An 18,691-nucleotide genomic window follows, 5' to 3' on the forward strand; every position below is an offset into this window, starting at 1 on the left:
TAAAGCGTTCTGACGTTGGCACAGGCTCATTTTACAGTAGTGCACTCTAGGGTCACTGGAGACCAGCCAGTCAGATAAACAATGATCTGGTACTGTAAGAATATGAGGGGAGCTGTAAAAGCAGGTGATAAATCATCACCACAAGTGACCCATTTCACACCGTCACACTATTTTAACACTGTCATTCCAGTCATTGTATTATTAAAAAATAAATTACAGTCACTTCAGTTTCCTGCGCTTGCCCCGAGGCATTAATTTGTGCAAATGTGTACGAACAATCAAGTCGTGTTTTTACAGACACAGAGTGTGTATGCTCCTTATAATGTGACCAGATTTGAAACCGTGGGCATAAAGCAGCTATTTGCAGCGTGATGAGTCATTATTACAATACTGTTGAGGGCGGCCGAGCCAACGCCGCCGCGTTCAAAAGGAGCGTTTTCAGGCTTGGATCGGCTTCAGGGAACGGTACACATCTTCCACTAGCATGCCATCAGCACCTTGGTGACAGGGCTGACGGGCTATTTTTAACCTCAAGTATATCCAGGAAAAAGGGTTTGTCATGTTTGTTCATGCATCTGCAGTGTGCTGATTGATATTCATTCAGCTCTGTGCACTTAAACAGTGAAATCAAGTCTTTCTTTACATATTTCAAGTGCTGATTATTTCTACTACCATACAGGTCACCTGGTCTAATCTGGTCTAATCATTAAACATGTTCAGTTACAACCTCAGTCTTAATGTCAGATTTTTACATTTGGTCACTGCTCCCTGAAATTCGAGGAGATGAAAGGACAGTCACCAAGCTGTCTTCACCAGGTTGACTGATGTCAGAAATTAAAATGGCTGAATGAAGATTATACACGGGAAAAAAAACAGCATCGTTTTTATTTATTGGATCATTGATTTTATTTCTCCACCCAATGCAGAGGAGACGCTGCTTAACCAGTAAGCTCATGAGTACACTTGGAGCACCGATCAATCATGACAGCGCTAAAAGGTTCACAAGCTTTTGTTGCGATTTAAACAGACTCTGATATGCACCGATCAGCCACAACATTATGACCACCGACAGGAGAAGTAAATAACATTGACCATCTTGTGACAATACAATGTTCTGCTGGGAAACTTTTGGACCTGGCATTCATGTGGATGTTACTTAGACATGTACCACCCACCTAGACCAGACCAGGCACCCCCACCCCATAGCAATGACACTCCTTGATGGCAGCAGCCATCCCCAGCAGGATGCAGCCTGACACAGACACACACACACACACACACAAACGGTTTAGGAACAACTAAAAAAAACATGAAGAACAGCACAAGGTGTTGACCTGGCCTCCAAATTCACTAGATCCCAAACTGATCAAATATCTGTAGGATGATCCACAGAGGTCCCTCCTCTCAACCCATAGGACCCAAAGGCCCCCACTAACAACATTCTGTTGCCAGACACCACAGGACTAGCCTGGCTACGTCTGCCTACGTACTTCCGCTCATTTGCATTCCCTACAGTACTCCGTCTGGAATAGCTTGATCCGCTAACGTTTACTCCGGCCAACTGGTTGGCGAACCAATCAGCGAACAGAGGGCGGGTCTGAGAGCGATTACGTTTCAGTTGCGCGCCGAGTTTGAAATGTTTACATGAACGGAGACGGATATACTCGAAGCCATTCGCTCCGTTGTGGATATGCTTCCTGGCATTACAGCACTTTTATTCCAATTTCGCGTCCTTAATTGCAATGGGGGATGGTAGAGTAGCGATTTGTTTACTTGTTGCGTTCTTGAAAGCGGAAGTACGAGGCAGCAGAGCCTGAAGGCTCCGGTGCATAACATACGTCATTACCAAACGTTAGTGATTGGTTAAAGGAACTCCGATGATTTTAAACCTCAAACTGTGCCCTCCCACCAGGAAATAAACGTTTGCCAATGGATCTAGGCCAGACTCTCTGCGGAGTCAGACTCTCTGCGGAGTCAGACTCTCTGCGGAGTCAGACTCTCTGACAGGACACCCTCGGAAGGCCCATGTCAACTCTCTGATGAGTCACAACTGTTTTGGAGGCACAAGGGAGACCTACACAATATTAGGAAGGTGGTCATAATGTTATGCCTGATCGGTGTAGTACAGATTCCACTACGGTATCCATAATTTCTCTGGATCAATCAGGATAACTGTCACATACCAATAATATACAATATTTTCTCAAATGTATATAAAGTGATAAACGTATTATATCTCATTATATTAATATGAAAAGATACCGTTTTTATAAATAAATCAAAATCAAACTATCAACAACAGCTGCTGTTCCCACGAGAAGACCTTGAAGCGCTGAAACAGTTAACCGACAAGAAATGAATCATCATTTGGTTCTGATCTGCACTGAAGTCGATCAATGATGACACAAAATGGGACACTGGCACTGCTCCTGACTTCATTATGAAACTAAATCTGTTACGAGTATGTTTTCAGACACGCGGTTTACGCCTGAGGTTAACGTCAATATTCAATCAATAACAGGTGGTGAGTTTTCTCAGGGGCTTAAATGTTGCACATCCCTGGACAACATGGAACAATTTTTCCTTTTGTGTCTAGACAACAGAAGTTAATTACCCAGCTTCATGTTAGGTCCATCTGCATTTAAACACAAGACACAACTATTTATTTACAGAAATGTAGAGCATCTGCAGCCGTCAGAACAGCATTAATAAGACAAGCACGCCGTATATGCAAGATATGACTTTCCAGTTTCCGTTTGCGTATAAAACCTCCGGCTCTCCATGACACTGGCTGGACAATGTCACATTAAGGCCGGAGGGTCAGCTGCGCTACATGAAGCATGTTGCCAGAAGCAGATTATGTTGGATAACTTTTGACCTTCACGTCTTTTTATTTTATTCGGCGATTAAATGTCATTACCAGTTGTTGGTGCAGCAACAAGGAGCCACCGACATGGATATCACATTATTACACCGTGCTCACACTGGACTTGGATGCATGTGTGCACTGTGTTTTATGATTACATGGATACGGGTGAGAAAGCCCCTCGGAAGACGATGAAATCTGATCATATGGTGACAGACAGACAGACAGACGGGGATGCAATTTCACTTTTGCAGAGTCAATGTGAATGTGACCTGTTTTATAGGCTGCCTTATGAACTCGGGAGTATGCTCCCACACACAGTTTGCAGCTGCACAAGGTTTCACATTATATACTGACTTCTAATGCGCGTTTTTTTCAGAAATTGCAGAAGCATTTTTTTCACAATTTATCATATACCTCAGGAAAACGTTGATTTGGTTCCCAAAGGCCTCTTCTTTTCATTATCCCTTTACACTTCCTATATTAAGTTAGCTGCTTGTTAGCTTGCTACTGTTAGCCTCAATGGCTTCTACTATAGATGCAGTTGCCTAGCAGTGGTGTTCTCCCATAACTTATGGTCGATGTTAGCACTTCACTGCCAAGTATTTTGTGTACGGGACTCTTCTCCACACCTTCAAGGACATTCATAACCTCGCCCCTCCTTATCTCTCGGATCTCCTCCATATTGTCACCCCCTTCCGCTCCCTCAGATCCTCCTCCTCTATCCACCTCTCTGTGCCCTCGGCCCGCCTCCATACCACGGGGAGCAGAGCCTTCAGTTGCTCTGCTCCCCAACTCTGGAACTCACTCCCACCGGACAGCCGAAACATTGACTCTTTCCCTCTCTTTAAATCCAGACTCAAAACCCACCTGTTCCAGAAACCTTCCATCATTTTTATTTTTTTTTATATTCTGTCTTGTTTTGTGTCTATATGTTTTTGTACAGTGTCCTTGTGAGTCTTGAAAGGCGCTTATAAATAAAATGTATTATTATTATTATTATATCGCAAACACATATTCACAAGCTCCGTTTCAAAGCAGCAACAGTCACATTTGGCCCCAGCTCGAGCGGGATCACCTGGGCTTGTGTAGGCTAATAGGCTAAAACAAAACATTGTGCGAAACACAGATTTGTTTGTAGCTGAACGTTTTAAAATCTGGGGCAGCTGTGGACTAACGGCGAGAGAAGCTGATTTGGAGCTCTAAAGTCACTGGTTTGTATCATCTCTACACCCACGGTTGAGGTGCCCCCCAAAACTACACACTGCTCTGAGTTTGTGTTTTTTTTTTTAACCATGTCTCCTTGACATAAATTACATCCCGGCCACGTGTTCTGCTCTTAGCTCCACATATGGTTGTTTTCCCATGTCAAAGGCTGTTGACAGTTGATATAGTAGCACCAGAACAGTGCTTGTTGCAAAGCTAATCAAGAACCTGAAAAAAAGGTCAACTACTACTAATACTGGTAGAGTAAAAAACAGGCATGAACTCAGTTGTATTGAGCTGCTATTCTATATTATATCAAGGTTTTTGCCATGTTGCATGCACATATCACGACAGCTCCACTATGACCCATATCCTGTTAGCTTACTTATGTCCTAATCACTTTGCACTGACACGTTTTACTGTACGCTACTACATTTTTTTGTTATTAGACATTTCTCAAGAGCGGGCCAGTGTAACAGCGAGTATGGCTGCAGGGTTTGTCTTGGGTGTGCATGTATCGGAGTGCCTTGAAACAAAGTTCTTTCTTTGTTTGGATGCTCTAGTACTTCGTCGTATTGATCGCAGCATCATCCACTATCTAAACTATCCTCTAGCAAACCGGTGAATCTCTGCCTCCTCTGGGGAAAACATCTCCTCTTCGCTGTGTGCTATGAGAAAACCTTTGAAGACTTTTTTCCTATGCTGTGTGTATCACAATAACTGAAGCTAACCAAGCTGCAGGCTTTCTCTCCCTGCCGCCCAAACCTCTACCTCGCGCTCTTCGCTTCGACCACACTCCGCTTCTCTTCTCCTGAAGAGTAAACAACAGGCGGCTATTTAAAGCTCCCCAACGACACGCTCGCATCATGGAAAGTCGGACCAGGCACCTCGGATGTGGCTCAGCCAACATTCCTGGCCCTGTGGTCCCCCGTTAGCTGCAGCTTCACAAGAAGTGAAGCGGCATTCCTGCAGTAGGTGGGTACGGAACTAGGACAGATGGAGACAGACGAGCTGTGGCATATTAATGGTTTGACTCATCAAACAAAGCATACTGTAGGCTGGTGAACTCACATCACATTGAGTTGGTAATTACTGTTGTAGTATTTACCACATTCACAAACTATAATCATCTGAACATTCAGAGCTGCAGTGATTCATTGACTGTTCATGCAAATGTTAATATTTTTTTAAACTTTAAATCTTAAAGTTGGGTTTGAACAGTTGTTATGTTTTCATTAATGGGTGTCAGGCTAGCAAAGAGAGTGTGAGCTGATACATCTTTCTATTTTTTTTTTTTTTGGTGGCACTGTTGTGACATGAAGTTTCAACAATCCACAGTAAGTCTATATGCTTGACAGTTAATTACCACTCCAACGCATTAAGAAGAAAATACCCGCCTCCAAACTATTCCTTAAAGATTTAACAGTTGAGCCTTCGTCTTCACAAAATAAACAGCAGTAAAGAATCTAATAGTGTACTGGCTGTTATCACAAAATACCTGGAGCTGGATGTTTTTAATAAAATAAATAACCAGCTAAAACATGTTATGTGATGCACAGACCAAAATTATAAAACATCACATCAGATATCTCTTCGCAATTCTGTTAAGTACTTCAAGATAGCAGATATGTTTGATCACGCTCTTTGACGTTTTGTTTAGGTTTACGGCCAATCAGGAAATCCTTAGAGAGAAGTCTGCAACAACTTGTTGAAGAACAACATACCACAAGTTAGGTATGAAGTTAATATGTGCTGGATGGTGAGAGATCATTTATAGACAACCAGAGGACAGTTTGCAAAGGCTGTCAGAGAGTGTTTCGTAAGAAAGAGGTTAATTTTAATTCCTCAAACACGTCTGAGCAGCCCAAAGACAGCCATCAGGATCTGTTCAAGGTTCGAGGTGAGAAAGTTTCTGTAGCTGACCTTGTGACGGCCACAGGGTTGTGTTTCTTTTCTCTCCTTTCAGGTAGCTGCTAGGTAGAGCTAAGCTCTCATTAGAGAATCACCACCCCTGAGCAGGCTAGCTTTAAGGGGATATAAATCAGGCCTGCAAGATCTTCTCACTGTCTTTCTCAGCCGCTTGACTGACTTGTTAAGTTTGTCTCACATGCACACACACACACACACGCTTGTACATTTATCCTAACTAAGACTTTGTCTCCTTCTTTTGTCACACATTAAGAGACAGGTTGTGATAATATCCTGAAAATGTTCATATGCTGAAACATTACTGTTACAGGTTGTTATAGCGATGCGGCACACAATGTTCATGAAGGCTAACATTAGCTTGTATAGGCTAACATGGCGGTATATTATTGGTATGAAGAAGTGAGTAGTTTGAGTGGTCTTACACCAGTTACCATGTATGGTGTTATGACAGCTTTACTGACAACGTTTCTCGTCATTCATTCAATTTAAAGATGCACAATTTACTGAGTTATGATAGTGACCTACCTGTAGGACAAACTTCTGATCAATATGTCTCTTTGCGATGGTGGGCTGGAAGTCTGGATTCTCTAAAAAGCGCAGCAGGAACTCGTAGACCAGCTGGAAGACAAAGGAAATTAAATAACATAAATAGGAATATCCAACACGACAACACACGATCATGCAATCTTAACGGCTAGAAGGAACGACAAATGAATCCAATCCATACTTGAATGTGAGGCCATGACGCCTCTAGAGTGGGTTCATCCTCCTCTGGGTCAAAATCTGGGTTTTCACTTGGCGGAAGAGCCCGGAAAATATTGGTACTGATCTGCAGGGGCAAGGAGGAAGGAAGAGAAGTCATAATTATTAAAAGAGCTTGGAAGCAGACGCAGTTGGGCAAATATAGTAATTCATTAATGACCTAAAAATGTATATAAACTGAAAATAAAAACATACAATTCTTAAAAATTTGCCATTTTCTCATTTCTAAGATGACTGTGTGCATATACAGCCTATAAGTGACTATTTTCATACTAAATATAGTTCAGATTAACCATCCATGCTTTTAGTTTCCACATCAGCCTTTAACAGAGGAACTTTTTTTGCATTATTCAAAATCTTTGGCTATAATTAGCAGCAACCCCAACAACCTGTATGTAGTGTAAAAGTGTACAGTGTTCTTCTAATGCCACAAATAACTCAATGAATTGGGTTACCGGTAATTTGTTTATACGTCAACCAACTCAACTTGAAGCGAGTACAAAAACAGAAGCTGTATATACTTTCACAGTTGTGTGGCCAGTGTTTTGAGATAAGCAGGTGGTATGGATTAAATAAATAGTTGTACAACTTAGACTAAATACAAACATAGGCACATCAGCATCACTGGCAGCTCGCTAATTGGAGTGGAAAGCACTGGACTATTTCTGAGAATGATTAATTTAACCGAGGACGTTTAATACTGTTACCAAAAACAGAAAGACGACTATTAAAACGATTACCGCTCCTGCATCTGCCTCAACCCCCCCCCATTAAAATTCTGTACCAAAGACAATCACTGCAGACAGGTCACTGCCACCTCTATCCCACCTCATTATTTTTAGCCTGGGTAAATTTGAGAGTGGCACACAAACACACAGCAGCGGGGGAGCTGGAAAAGCCAGCATTATGTGATTGGATGCACACGCTCATGCTGAAGTGATAAAGACAACATCAAATTAACTATTGGCAGCTGGAAAAATCTAGCTGACACTAATGGGAGAGGAAGGCAGCAAAGGAATTTTAGGCCTGACAGCAGCCCAAAGTCTGACATGCTGAGAAACCCACAGAAAAAAACTTTTCCATTCGAGTGCAGTTTCTGTATTAGCCAGCAGCTCGGGACACATAACGGAAAAGGTAAAACAGTAAATAATGTCCGATAAAAAACATAAACGAAAATAGAAAATGGCATCTCCTGCTACCAGGAATTAGCCTGACGTAGCCATACTCAATTCTCGTCAGAATGTGAGTCTGATACCGCTCCATTGGGCTGTGATTATGGGGCGTGTTTCAACCGAACCAGGAAAAAAAATGCCTCTGCACTCAATTGGATAGACCTATAACCAATCAGAGCAACGGAGTGTGTGACGTATGTTAATTGTGTCCCATCTTCTTAGCGATCATCGAGCCAGATAAATTAAACTTTTGCCGAATCCCGCAGGAAGGACGGCAAAAACATCTTTCCGATTAACAAATGCCTTGATCGCATTTATCCGTTCGTCTTTTAAAATTAATGCGCTTAATGCCAGTTCGGCTGGCACCCAGGCTAACCAGGAATGCCAATAATAACCAAAATAGCCCAAACCCACTGTAGCGCAGTCACTATACTCAGTCAAGAACTCAACAAAGATTATGTTGGAATAAAAGTTTAAATGGTTATTGGTATTAGTTAAAAAAGGGACTGTCTGATTACTAATCTTGACAGATTAATAAATGTAATAAATTTGTAGCTGCCCTTAATTGGCTTTTAAACAAAGCTATGTCTACCTGCTACCTCTCTTTACTGCTCAAACATATCCTCTGATTGCTTCATTTAAATGCTTTAGAGATATGAAGAGTTGGGAGTATCCAGCAATCCATTCAAAAAAATGCAAAGATTATAAGGAAGTATAATAAAGAAATTTCATTTCGTCATGAAGATTGTTTTTCCCTGCTTTTCTATTAAGCTTCTGGTGACCCACTCAAATCTCTATAGTCCTGATGTTGGGAAGCCCTGGGGAAATCATTTAACTTTAGTTGTCTGCAAATCACAATGCACATGCAGTTTATAAACTCATTACCCACTTAATTTGTAGTATGTTTAAGAAGCCGGTTTAAAAATTAGTGGATATGTTGCTTTAAATTTCTAACTGATCCTGACTTGGAGACTTGAGTCATTCATTTTCTGCAGGTTTTTACTGGATTCGTTTAGGCCGCAGCTCTCACACAAACCAAAGTCAGCGCAATTTTCCCGGAACCATCTAGACAGGATCGAGGTTTTGTGACGTTATACGCTGCTCTGCTGGATGCATCAACTGAAACTCGGTAAACTCGGTAACAATGCTTAGGTTGCTGTGACATTCATGTGATCCGGTTTTGATTTAATTAAGTCTGATCTTGCTGTTAGCAGAAAGGAATGGTATTAAGCTTGGCCTCGTGCAGCAGCAGCAGCACATCTCCTTCAAGGATGAATGAGCCCTTCATCTAACCACTGTTACTGCACTGAGCTGTTATTTGCCCCGCTTGTATCCTTCCTGTTACTTTAGGGAAGCCTGACACTGTAGTGCAGCTGTTTCTGGGCTGATGAAAACACCATCTGGCAATAATGGTCGCGCAGGGTCCAAAGTCTTTTACATCAAGCATCTCAACCATTCTGTTGGCAAACTGTAACACAACCTGTTGACTGCCTGCGTAGTTTGTGCAGAGGAGCACGCTCTTGTGGTTCCAGGCTGTTTGCTTTAAAGAGCACTTTGTGACACCTAAGAAATAAAAGTCACACATTTGTGACACTCTCAAGAATACTGGCCAAGCACACGGCTTAACTACAGCTATACGTCTACTTCAAAAATAATACCTCCCTTTCCATTCATCATTTGGCCTCATGCCTGCATATCACGTTTTACAGACTAAGAAACATGGGAAAATATTCCCAATAAAGAAGGTGTAAGGAGGTAAGTTTTTGGCATTTAGATTTACAACATCTCATATTTGTTGCAAAACATGTATTTTTGGCAGACAGGCGACTCACAAAGGTTAGTGTGTCAGTAGAATATCGTTTCTTTCACTAGCTGTTATACCGTACTCCAAAACCTTCACACTGATCAACTCGCTGCAGTGTATTAACTGCCTGAGCAGCATGTGTCTCTGTTAGGGTTAGATAGTCAGCTGTTGGACAATCTGTGGCCCTAGGTTTTGCTGAGGGTCTGGCAGCAATGGCACTACAATCTTTCCATCGTCTGAGCATGCTGAATTAGCGACAGAGCCTGTCAGTGAGAGAGATCTCTCACTGACTGGCTGTTCAGCTTGGACCGTTTGTACCTTCCTAACTCATCCTAGCGTTTCCGTTTTCACACTTTGAACGACAAATACAAGCTACTGCCGCCTGCTGGTGTGAACAGTTATTTCCTCTCATGCTGGAGCACAAGATATGTGCTAGTTGGCCCATGGCTGTTGTCTTTATAGTGTGTTCAAGGGCAACTTTTTGGCCCAGAAACAAGCAACGTGAGCCAATGTCACAGTAGGGTTAGGGTTAGGCCTTTAGCCACTATTTTTATTTATTTTTTTTTAATGTCAGTTTGGCGTTTCACGGCCCTTAGTGCGCATTCAGACCGACTTTAGCTTTGAGTCACATGGAGCCAATACATCAGTGTGCCTGTACAGGGTCAATAATCCAACAATAATAATAAACCATACTCAATTTCTGAAGCAAACATTCCTAGTGGATTACTTTGTGAGGAAAACTGGTTAACTTATGATAGAAAGTAAATATAACTTTCCTGTGAAAATCCTGTGTAAGTATTACAAACTCGAGTTCAACGTTTCAGGGACAGATTTAAACAAATAATTCTGTTATGCCAACTAAACTTCCTGGATCGGACTTCCTTTCATTAAACAACATGCCAAAAGCAGCACACAGTTTGAAGCCTGATCTCCCACAGGCATATCAGACTGACATATTTTAACAGTTAAGTTTGACCTGAGATGAAGATGTTTCACTAGTCCTGACGTAAGGCGAGGCAATCTTCTACAGGACAGAAACGGCTTCACATTATCATCTGTGGTTCACGCAGAAGCTGATGAGAGACATCCGCTAACATCTCCCTTTCCTGTCGTGAGGCTCATCGCTCTCTGAGCTGAAATCTGATGACTCAGACCACATGATGCACTGCCAGGCAGTACATTAGGTCAAACACTCAAAACATCAAGAAAAATGACGTAAGACTATCAATATCAGACTTTAATGTGCGTCAGACGTTGCCTCTGTCCATTTCTCTTAACATGACATTAGAGCTCCACTGCTGGTATTCAGCACGATGTGATTTACACCGTCTAGGCTCCATAATAGGCTTCTTCTATTCCCCCAGTCACTTCACAATAAGAAAAGCGACTACTGTCGGACAAAACAAGAGAAAACATCGTGGGAGGACGGCAAACATAGGAGGCGTGCGAGAAATTTTCATGGAGGGGAAAAAGGAAACAGTAATTTGTATGCGAAAGTAATGTAGGAGGCTACAAATGAGGCTGTTCTGAAGCGACAGAGCTGCAGGTGAAACTAGTGTAGGTTGGCCGATAAAGGGAAGCTGCAGCTGTCTGAGAAGCAACCAACACCTAGCAACAAATTGTGAGAGAGAGGGGAAGAAGGGCGTGAGAGAGTGCAAGAACTGTGTGCAAGGGCAGCAAAAAACACAAATACAGGAAGTTAAGACAATAAAGGGTAAATTATATCTCCTTTCGCCTTTTCATCTGGTTATCTTGCCATTTTTATCCCTTCCCACAGAATAAGAATTCAATCAAAACTCTCAGAAAGAGGTGATTTTCTATAACACACTCCTAACGCTAATTATAGAGCTGTCAAAAAACGGCGAAACCTCCTTTCACACAGAAACCTTGCCGTTTGTAACCCTAACAACCTCGGTGATCAAAGCAGTTCTCACTGCAGCCGAATAATGGGCAGCACTTTAAACACTCACCTCTTCATTATCATGTGATGCCAAGCATGGAGTATCCAGGAGAGCCATTCAACCCAGCTTTCTGAAAGAGCAGCTGCTATTTATCTAACCTCATTTAGAACCCCGTCTGCAGTTCAGACACTTGGCTCTGAGCTGGGGCCTTCTCTTAAGCTTAACGCATGTTCCTCCCCATTATAAAGACAAAGATCACTTACAATGACTGTGCACCAGCCGGAGTGGTGCGTTTACTTAAGGTAACAAACCTGCTAACGTGCTGGTGTGGTGGCCCAAGAGGTCGCTGAAGATTAAACCAAGCTACTTCATATTCATCCAGTTGCTTTGTCTCCACTAGTAACTTAAAGGAACCGTATGTAGGATTGTGGCCAAAACTGGTACTGCAATCACTTTCAAAATACTGTAGAACGGTGTATCCCCTCCCCCTCCCCCTGACTCGAGGTTGCCAGCTAAGCTGCAGGATCCAGCAGGAACGTAGGCTGCTACAAGGAGCTTCCAATGGCAAGTGACGAGTCCTACACAGTAAGTTTTTTTTTCCGTTAAGAAAGTTTATGCTTCATGAGAGATGTTTTGCGAAGTAATTGTGTATCGCAAAAATTTACTAATGGCGATTAGCCAAATATTTCGTAAAGATGTACTGTAATACCGCATTTCAGTCGGAACATAGATTGTTTTCATACCCTGCTAGTGGTGCGATATAAAGCTTTTTATGAACGCATTTAGCACGGGCGACCATGGAAAATCCACTGTCTATATGTACGGAAGCACGGGGCTTTTAGCCTATACCAACAAACATGGTAGAATATAGCATCCAAAAGTCGAGGGTCAATTCCATGCCATTCCGGACTTTGTCACGACGTATTTCGGATTCATAACGAGGTCTTTTAGGTTTAGTAACGTTATACATGTTTTATCCGACACGTTCGTAGCTGCAGCTGCGGTAACTAGAGCAGAGCTGGCAACCCGGAAGACGAAACTCTACTGACTTCGTGATTAGTAGATAGCTGGAGGGTGGCGCCTCAGGCCAAAACACAACATGACAACATCAACATCAGTTGAGGGCTGCAACTTTCACTTTTAAATGACAATATCCTGGCCGGACCACTGTTGTCAGTGATATAAGTATTTGAAATGAACATGATTTCTTCATGTCTAGTGACATATCAGGGCCATTTTATGATTAATTGAAATACATTTCTTACATACGGTTCCTTTAAAGAACAATTATGTTCAGCAGCCTTGTTTTCTCTTACTCTCTCTTTCCTTCTCCAACAATTCAATTATAGTAACATCAGCATTTGTTGTCTTTAATAAGCTGTAATAAAACAGTCATCATCATGTTTCAATAAAGAAATTTTGAGAAGTGTGTACTTTTAAAATTAACCGCAACGAAACTACAGCAGATATTCTTGATTCTGTCTAGTGTGATTTATTAGTAAGATTCTATTAGTGTGATCAGTTTTATTTTTATAACTTTGGATTGCTGGCATCAATGGAGATTTCCTTCTGTGTTCCGTGCTTGTGTGGGCATACAAGGCAATTTATCATGACATCCTGCACAAAGAACATAAAATCCCTATTTATTAGTCTTTTATTTACCACTGAGAGCTTGTAAATTTATCCAGCTCTAAAGTGCGAAGTATGCACCCGGTCTTACCCGGGGAGGTTAAACCTAAAGCAGATAAATGAAAAGCACTGCTAAAATGACATATATTGAACATTTAGGGTGCATTTAGCCTTCAAATTATTATCTGTAAAAGCAGCCCAGAATGTTGTTTTTCTTCTGAAGTCACAACATCCAAACTCCTGCAGTCCATCCATCTCAATCTGCTCTCAAGTGCATTGCCAGACACTCTAATAGGGCAATTACACTGAACTGTACAACACCTCAAAGTCAATAATGAAAGACAAACCAGATCCTAAATCAATAGTTGCAGGGCATGACATGGATTAGTGCCTATAGTCCATCAGTAATCTGAAGACTCCTTGACTCAGCTGTGGATGTGCTCAACGGTGTCCATCACGATAATCTGCAGCGTGGAGTGAATCACTGCAGCACTGACAACAGGGCCGACTGCTGCGTTTCTAAATGCTGCTTCATGAGTCATTATTGTACGGTGGGAGGAAACTAGGCTCCTCAGGGCAACTGCTATGAACACAAATCTATACCATGTTGAGCAAAAATACTTTGCAGGATCTGGTTGTCAAACGTGCTATTGTGTTTCCACCTAGCAACCACACACACAGACGTCGACCAAGGCTGCTACTGCACGCTATATGGTGCATCGCTTATGTTCTGAATGCTATTGCAGTTTAAGCATTACTGTCTTATCCTCACTGAGTCAATCATTTCCCACGCACGTTGAGTGCATGAGTGCACGACATGCAAGTTTCTAAAATTATCTGATTCATGACAACTGAAAATCTGATAACAATCGCACCAGAAAACAAAGACGCACAGAAGAAGCACAGAAGTTATTAAGACACTCTCAAATATATGCATTAAAAACTTGTGTGCATGTTTGTGACACTTTTATAAATCTCACTGTTTCAACAAAAACCCAAATCAGTAAGATGCTTTTAATTTCACTTGTAGCTACAGCTCTGTATTCTCTGAATTAATTGCTAAATGTCAGTGTTCAATGTTATCCAGATTTCAGCCTCTATTTCTTTTCTTCTTTCTGCTTGTGAGCCACAACTTCAGAGGATGTGTGTTTCCTTTTAGTCTTCAGTGACATGAAGTGTTGGAGAACAAACAAGAGTAAAAGATCATTTCAGCTGATGTGAAACAGCCACAGGTGGTACTGTGTGGTGACCGGACGAGGTTAGTTTGGTTTTAACTGAGGTTAGAAACTTGCCAGAATCATAACACAGTAGATTCATTTCACACAGTGAAACTTACAGTAATAATCCTCACACAAACAAATGGATAGTAGCATCTTTTTCTGTTCTATTCCAAGGATTATTAGAACTGTATGGAAACATTAGAAACATTGTCATTAATCTGAAATCAAAGTAAACAAAGCGGTGGCAAACACTCAGTGTTCAATGTACAGCGCAATGTTGAACCAAAAAGCCAAAAACAGAGCTTTAAATGAATCCTCTTCCTGTGTTTACAATGTCGTCTTCACACTTAAAATGGAACCAGTGCAGGAAGGGGGTTTTGCATGAGGACAGTAACATGTACCTGCTGACACACACATCCTGTCTAGACACACAATCAGCCTCCATTTTTTAATCCTGCTCAAGTGCACAGGATGTTACACGGTGACAGAGAGGGAGCCCTCGTGGGATTTTAATTGCTGCCGCTGTTGCTTTGCTCCAATTTGCATTAGTTTATTTTCTAACGTGTGAAGAATAAATCTAGAGAATCCCAATCCTGAATGCATTTGTTCACTCTCACCATATTAGTGATCTCCGGGTACGCAGACTCCACCAGCACGCCTCTGTTGTTGGAAACATACTCCACCAGCTCGTTAAGTGTGGCCCTCTTGATCTCCTTGCTCTTCAGGTCCGTCACCGAATCCAGGAAGTCGAAGAGCATGCAGCACTGCTGGAGTTTCTGAGTGAACAGCTCCTGCTGCTCCGTGGAGGGGGCATCTGGAAACACACAAGAGAATGAAATACACTGATTCACTGGAGATATCCACAAGAAACTATGATTTAACTCTCCATGGAAACAGATGAAACAAGCAGGGATGACAACTGCAACTGTTCTTTAGGTTAGCGTGACCAGCTTGTGCAGAAAAAAAAAAAGGGCATTATGTTATTGTTTATTTTTGGATTTAGCATCTGTTATCAACTCAAAAACTGTTCTAAAGACACACAGGTACAACAAATATCCTCTAATGATCTTTATTGCATAACGTTACTTATCTAACTACAACACAAACTAGTGGACAGACACAATAGACCAAATGTATCCGCCACACAGAGGCAACCTAGTCACTCTCGGCTTTGATTGCAAAGCCTTTTATGGATTAGGCGGTGAGTGCGTTCGGGGTTATTAGAGCTGTCAAACTTGACCCCAGCTAAGCTATAAACAGCATTTAGCAGGCGCCCATAAATGCAGCGGCACACTGTACAGTGATGTTCTGTTCCAGCACGGCAGCAGCTCATTGCTGCAGACACTGGACTCATTGTGCTACAGCAGCAGCAGCAGGACGTTACAGCTGTAGTCTAGTCGCACTGACTTTCTGATTTACTGCAGCCCTACAACCAGATACCCCTAGGCTTCTGGGGTTACACAAACACAGACACTGTGCATCACAACTGTTGACAAAAAAACATTTTTTACTTGACTATGATTACAATATCTAGTGACACTAGTGAGAAAAGAGCTAAACCTACTTACTGATGAAAAAAGAAAACTGAATGGTAACAATGCCGTCAATTGGTTAATTATTCGAGTTGTAGTTTCAACTTAATTAGCCCAACATTTGCTGGGTTCAGCTTCACAAATGTGAACACTTTCTCTTTGGGTATTGGACTCTTGGTTTGACAAAACATTTCAGATCTGTGAAACAGCGCTTGTTTCTTACTGAGCTGTAGTATGTAACCAATCAGGCATGGAGAAATCTCACAGTCAAGGACCAGCCAAAAAACTCACAATGAGTTTCACACGTGGTGAAAATGTCCCAGTGATGTTGACAGGTCACGGAGTACTTTTGCACTTCTGCAAGTCAGACCACTGGCCGCTGCTCAGAGGGAACTCAATATGTGACAGTAACTGCACCAAGCTGAGTTGTTAACACACGGCGCTCTGCCCTTAATGCCAATTTTCCAAAGTATCGGATCTCAAAGGATTCCACACTGAAAGGGCAGGCCGAATGCCGAACTAGAAAAAGAAAGAGGAAAAAAAAAGGGCTGCGACGTCCCCGTGGCCTCAAACTGCTGTTGTTAACATGACACATGCCCAGCTCACATTTCTTTCCTGTAAGTAGTAGACGTGTGTAGGAGCTGGTTGTCATCATGTTGAGTAGGCATGCTAGAGTAATACCTGCAATGTTTGTCTAGGCAGTGACGAGTGGATGCTAATGCTGCTAAGACAGAGAAACATGAAATAAATATCCCTTATTTGATCCCACAAAGGAGAAAGCTGTTCTCTGCATTTAACCCAGCAGCCATTTGTATACATAAGGAGCACACTTGGAGCAGTGGGCAGCCACCCATGCAGCGCCTGGGGGGCAGTTTGGGGGGTGGTGAGCCATGGATGTTGAGGGCATTCAAACCAGTGACCCTATCATCACAAATCCGCTTCGCTTACCACTAGGGCCACAATCTACTTTAAATATATTTTTTACATTTTACAAGATCCTCCTGCTCACCTACAAATCTCTCCATGGACTCTCACCACAATACCTCACTGATCTCCTCCACCCCTACACTCAGTCACGCTCCCTGCGGTCCTCTGACAAGGACCTGCTGGCCATCCCCCGGACCAGGTTGCGGACTTTTGGGGACAGAGCTTTCTCTGTCAATGCTCCCACACTCTGGAACACTCTACCACTCCATGTTCGCTCTGCCCCGTCCCTGCCCATGTTCAAAAAGCACCTCAAAACATTTCTTTTCACAAAGTCCTTTGACCCCTAACCCCCCCCCCCCCCCCCTCCCATTGTTAAGCGACCTTGGGTACTATGAAAGGCGCTATATAAGTCCAAGCTATTATTATTATTATTATTATCTGACTGCACCATAAAGGAAAAGTTTGCCTATTTGGGAAGTACACTTATTTGTGGTAGTGCTCCTGTTAGATGAAATGTTGTGTTGACAACATGTAAAATATGAAGCTACATCTAGCAACGTGTTAACTCAGCACAAAACACTAGAAACAAGAAGAAACCACAAGAATGGATTTGTCAAAAAGAAGAAAAAATCCAACTATAAGAACCTCTGAATCTAATTAATTATTATCATTTAATTAAAGGAACAGTATGTAAGATTGTGGCCAAAACTGGCCAAAACTGGTACTGCAATCACTTTCAAAATACTGTAGAACGGTGCATCCCCTCCAACCTCCCCCCTGACTCGAGGTTGCCAGGTTACCGAGGTAACGTTAGGCTACTCAATACGTCTCAATTACGTTTCACATTGCCATAATCGACGTGCTAATGTTGTTTTCCTCTGCGTTTCAGCATAATGACAGAGAAACGGGCTCATAATGCATCGCTAATGTTAGCAATGACGACTCGCCGTTTTTATTTCCCAAACAATTCCTTACCTTTTCAATTCGATGACCACCTCCTCTGTATGCACTAACGTAACATTACTTTGCACGAACATGCATAACTTTGTTCGACTGTCGTGAATATTTGAAATGTCCATTTACATTATGTACAAGTAAGTTAGCCAGGAGAAAATTAGCAACGTTGGCGTCTGTCTTCAAATACTTCTCCGTTTTCAGCCGTCTACATCTTTCAAAGGCATCTCCTATACAAATCCTTGTTTTATTTCTGACTTTGTCACGACGTAGTTCGGATTCATAACGAGGTCTTAGGTTTCGTAACGTTATACATGTTTTATCCGACACGTTCGTAGCTGCAGCTGTGGTAACTAGAGCAGAGCTGGCAACCCGGATGACGAAACTCTACTGACTTCGTGATTGGTAGATAGGTGGAGGGTGGCGCCTCAGACCAAAACACAACATGACAACATCAACATCAGTTGAGGGCTGCAACTTTCACTTTTAAATGACAATATCCTGGCCGGACCACTGTTGTCAGTGATATAAGTATTTGAAATGAACATGATTTCTTCATGTCTAGTGACATATCAGGGCCATTTTATGATTAATTGAAATACATTTCTTACATACGGTTCCTTTAAGTGTTAAATACACACACACAAAAAAAGAGGAATTTGGTGGTCGGATGCAGTATCTTCCTGGATTCAGCTGGTTGCCTGGCAACTACACATTGATCTGTACCACATTTAAGTCCAGAAATCCATTTTGCATGGGTTAAAAAAAGCAACATATAACATGTTCATT

The 18,691-nt window shown here is 42.1% G+C and overlaps 1 protein-coding gene across 2 annotated transcripts in view; it reads right to left on the reverse strand.

Moving 5' to 3' along the window:
* The window catches only part of ppp2r5a (protein phosphatase 2, regulatory subunit B', alpha isoform), a 42,680-nt gene that overhangs the window by 8,717 nt on the left and 15,272 nt on the right, over positions 1-18,691 (reverse strand). For both annotated transcript variants that reach the window (XM_084560267.1, XM_084560268.1), the window contains 3 exons: positions 15,107-15,303; positions 6,729-6,830; positions 6,527-6,619 (listed from right to left, as the gene is read on the reverse strand). In XM_084560267.1, coding sequence (XP_084416393.1) covers positions 6,527-6,619; positions 6,729-6,830; positions 15,107-15,303 — 392 coding nt within the window. The remainder of the gene's footprint in view (positions 1-6,526; positions 6,620-6,728; positions 6,831-15,106; positions 15,304-18,691) is intronic.

This window comes from Chelon labrosus (assembly GCF_963514085.1).
Source record: "Chelon labrosus genome assembly, chromosome: 14".
NCBI lineage: Eukaryota > Metazoa > Chordata > Actinopteri > Mugiliformes > Mugilidae > Chelon > Chelon labrosus.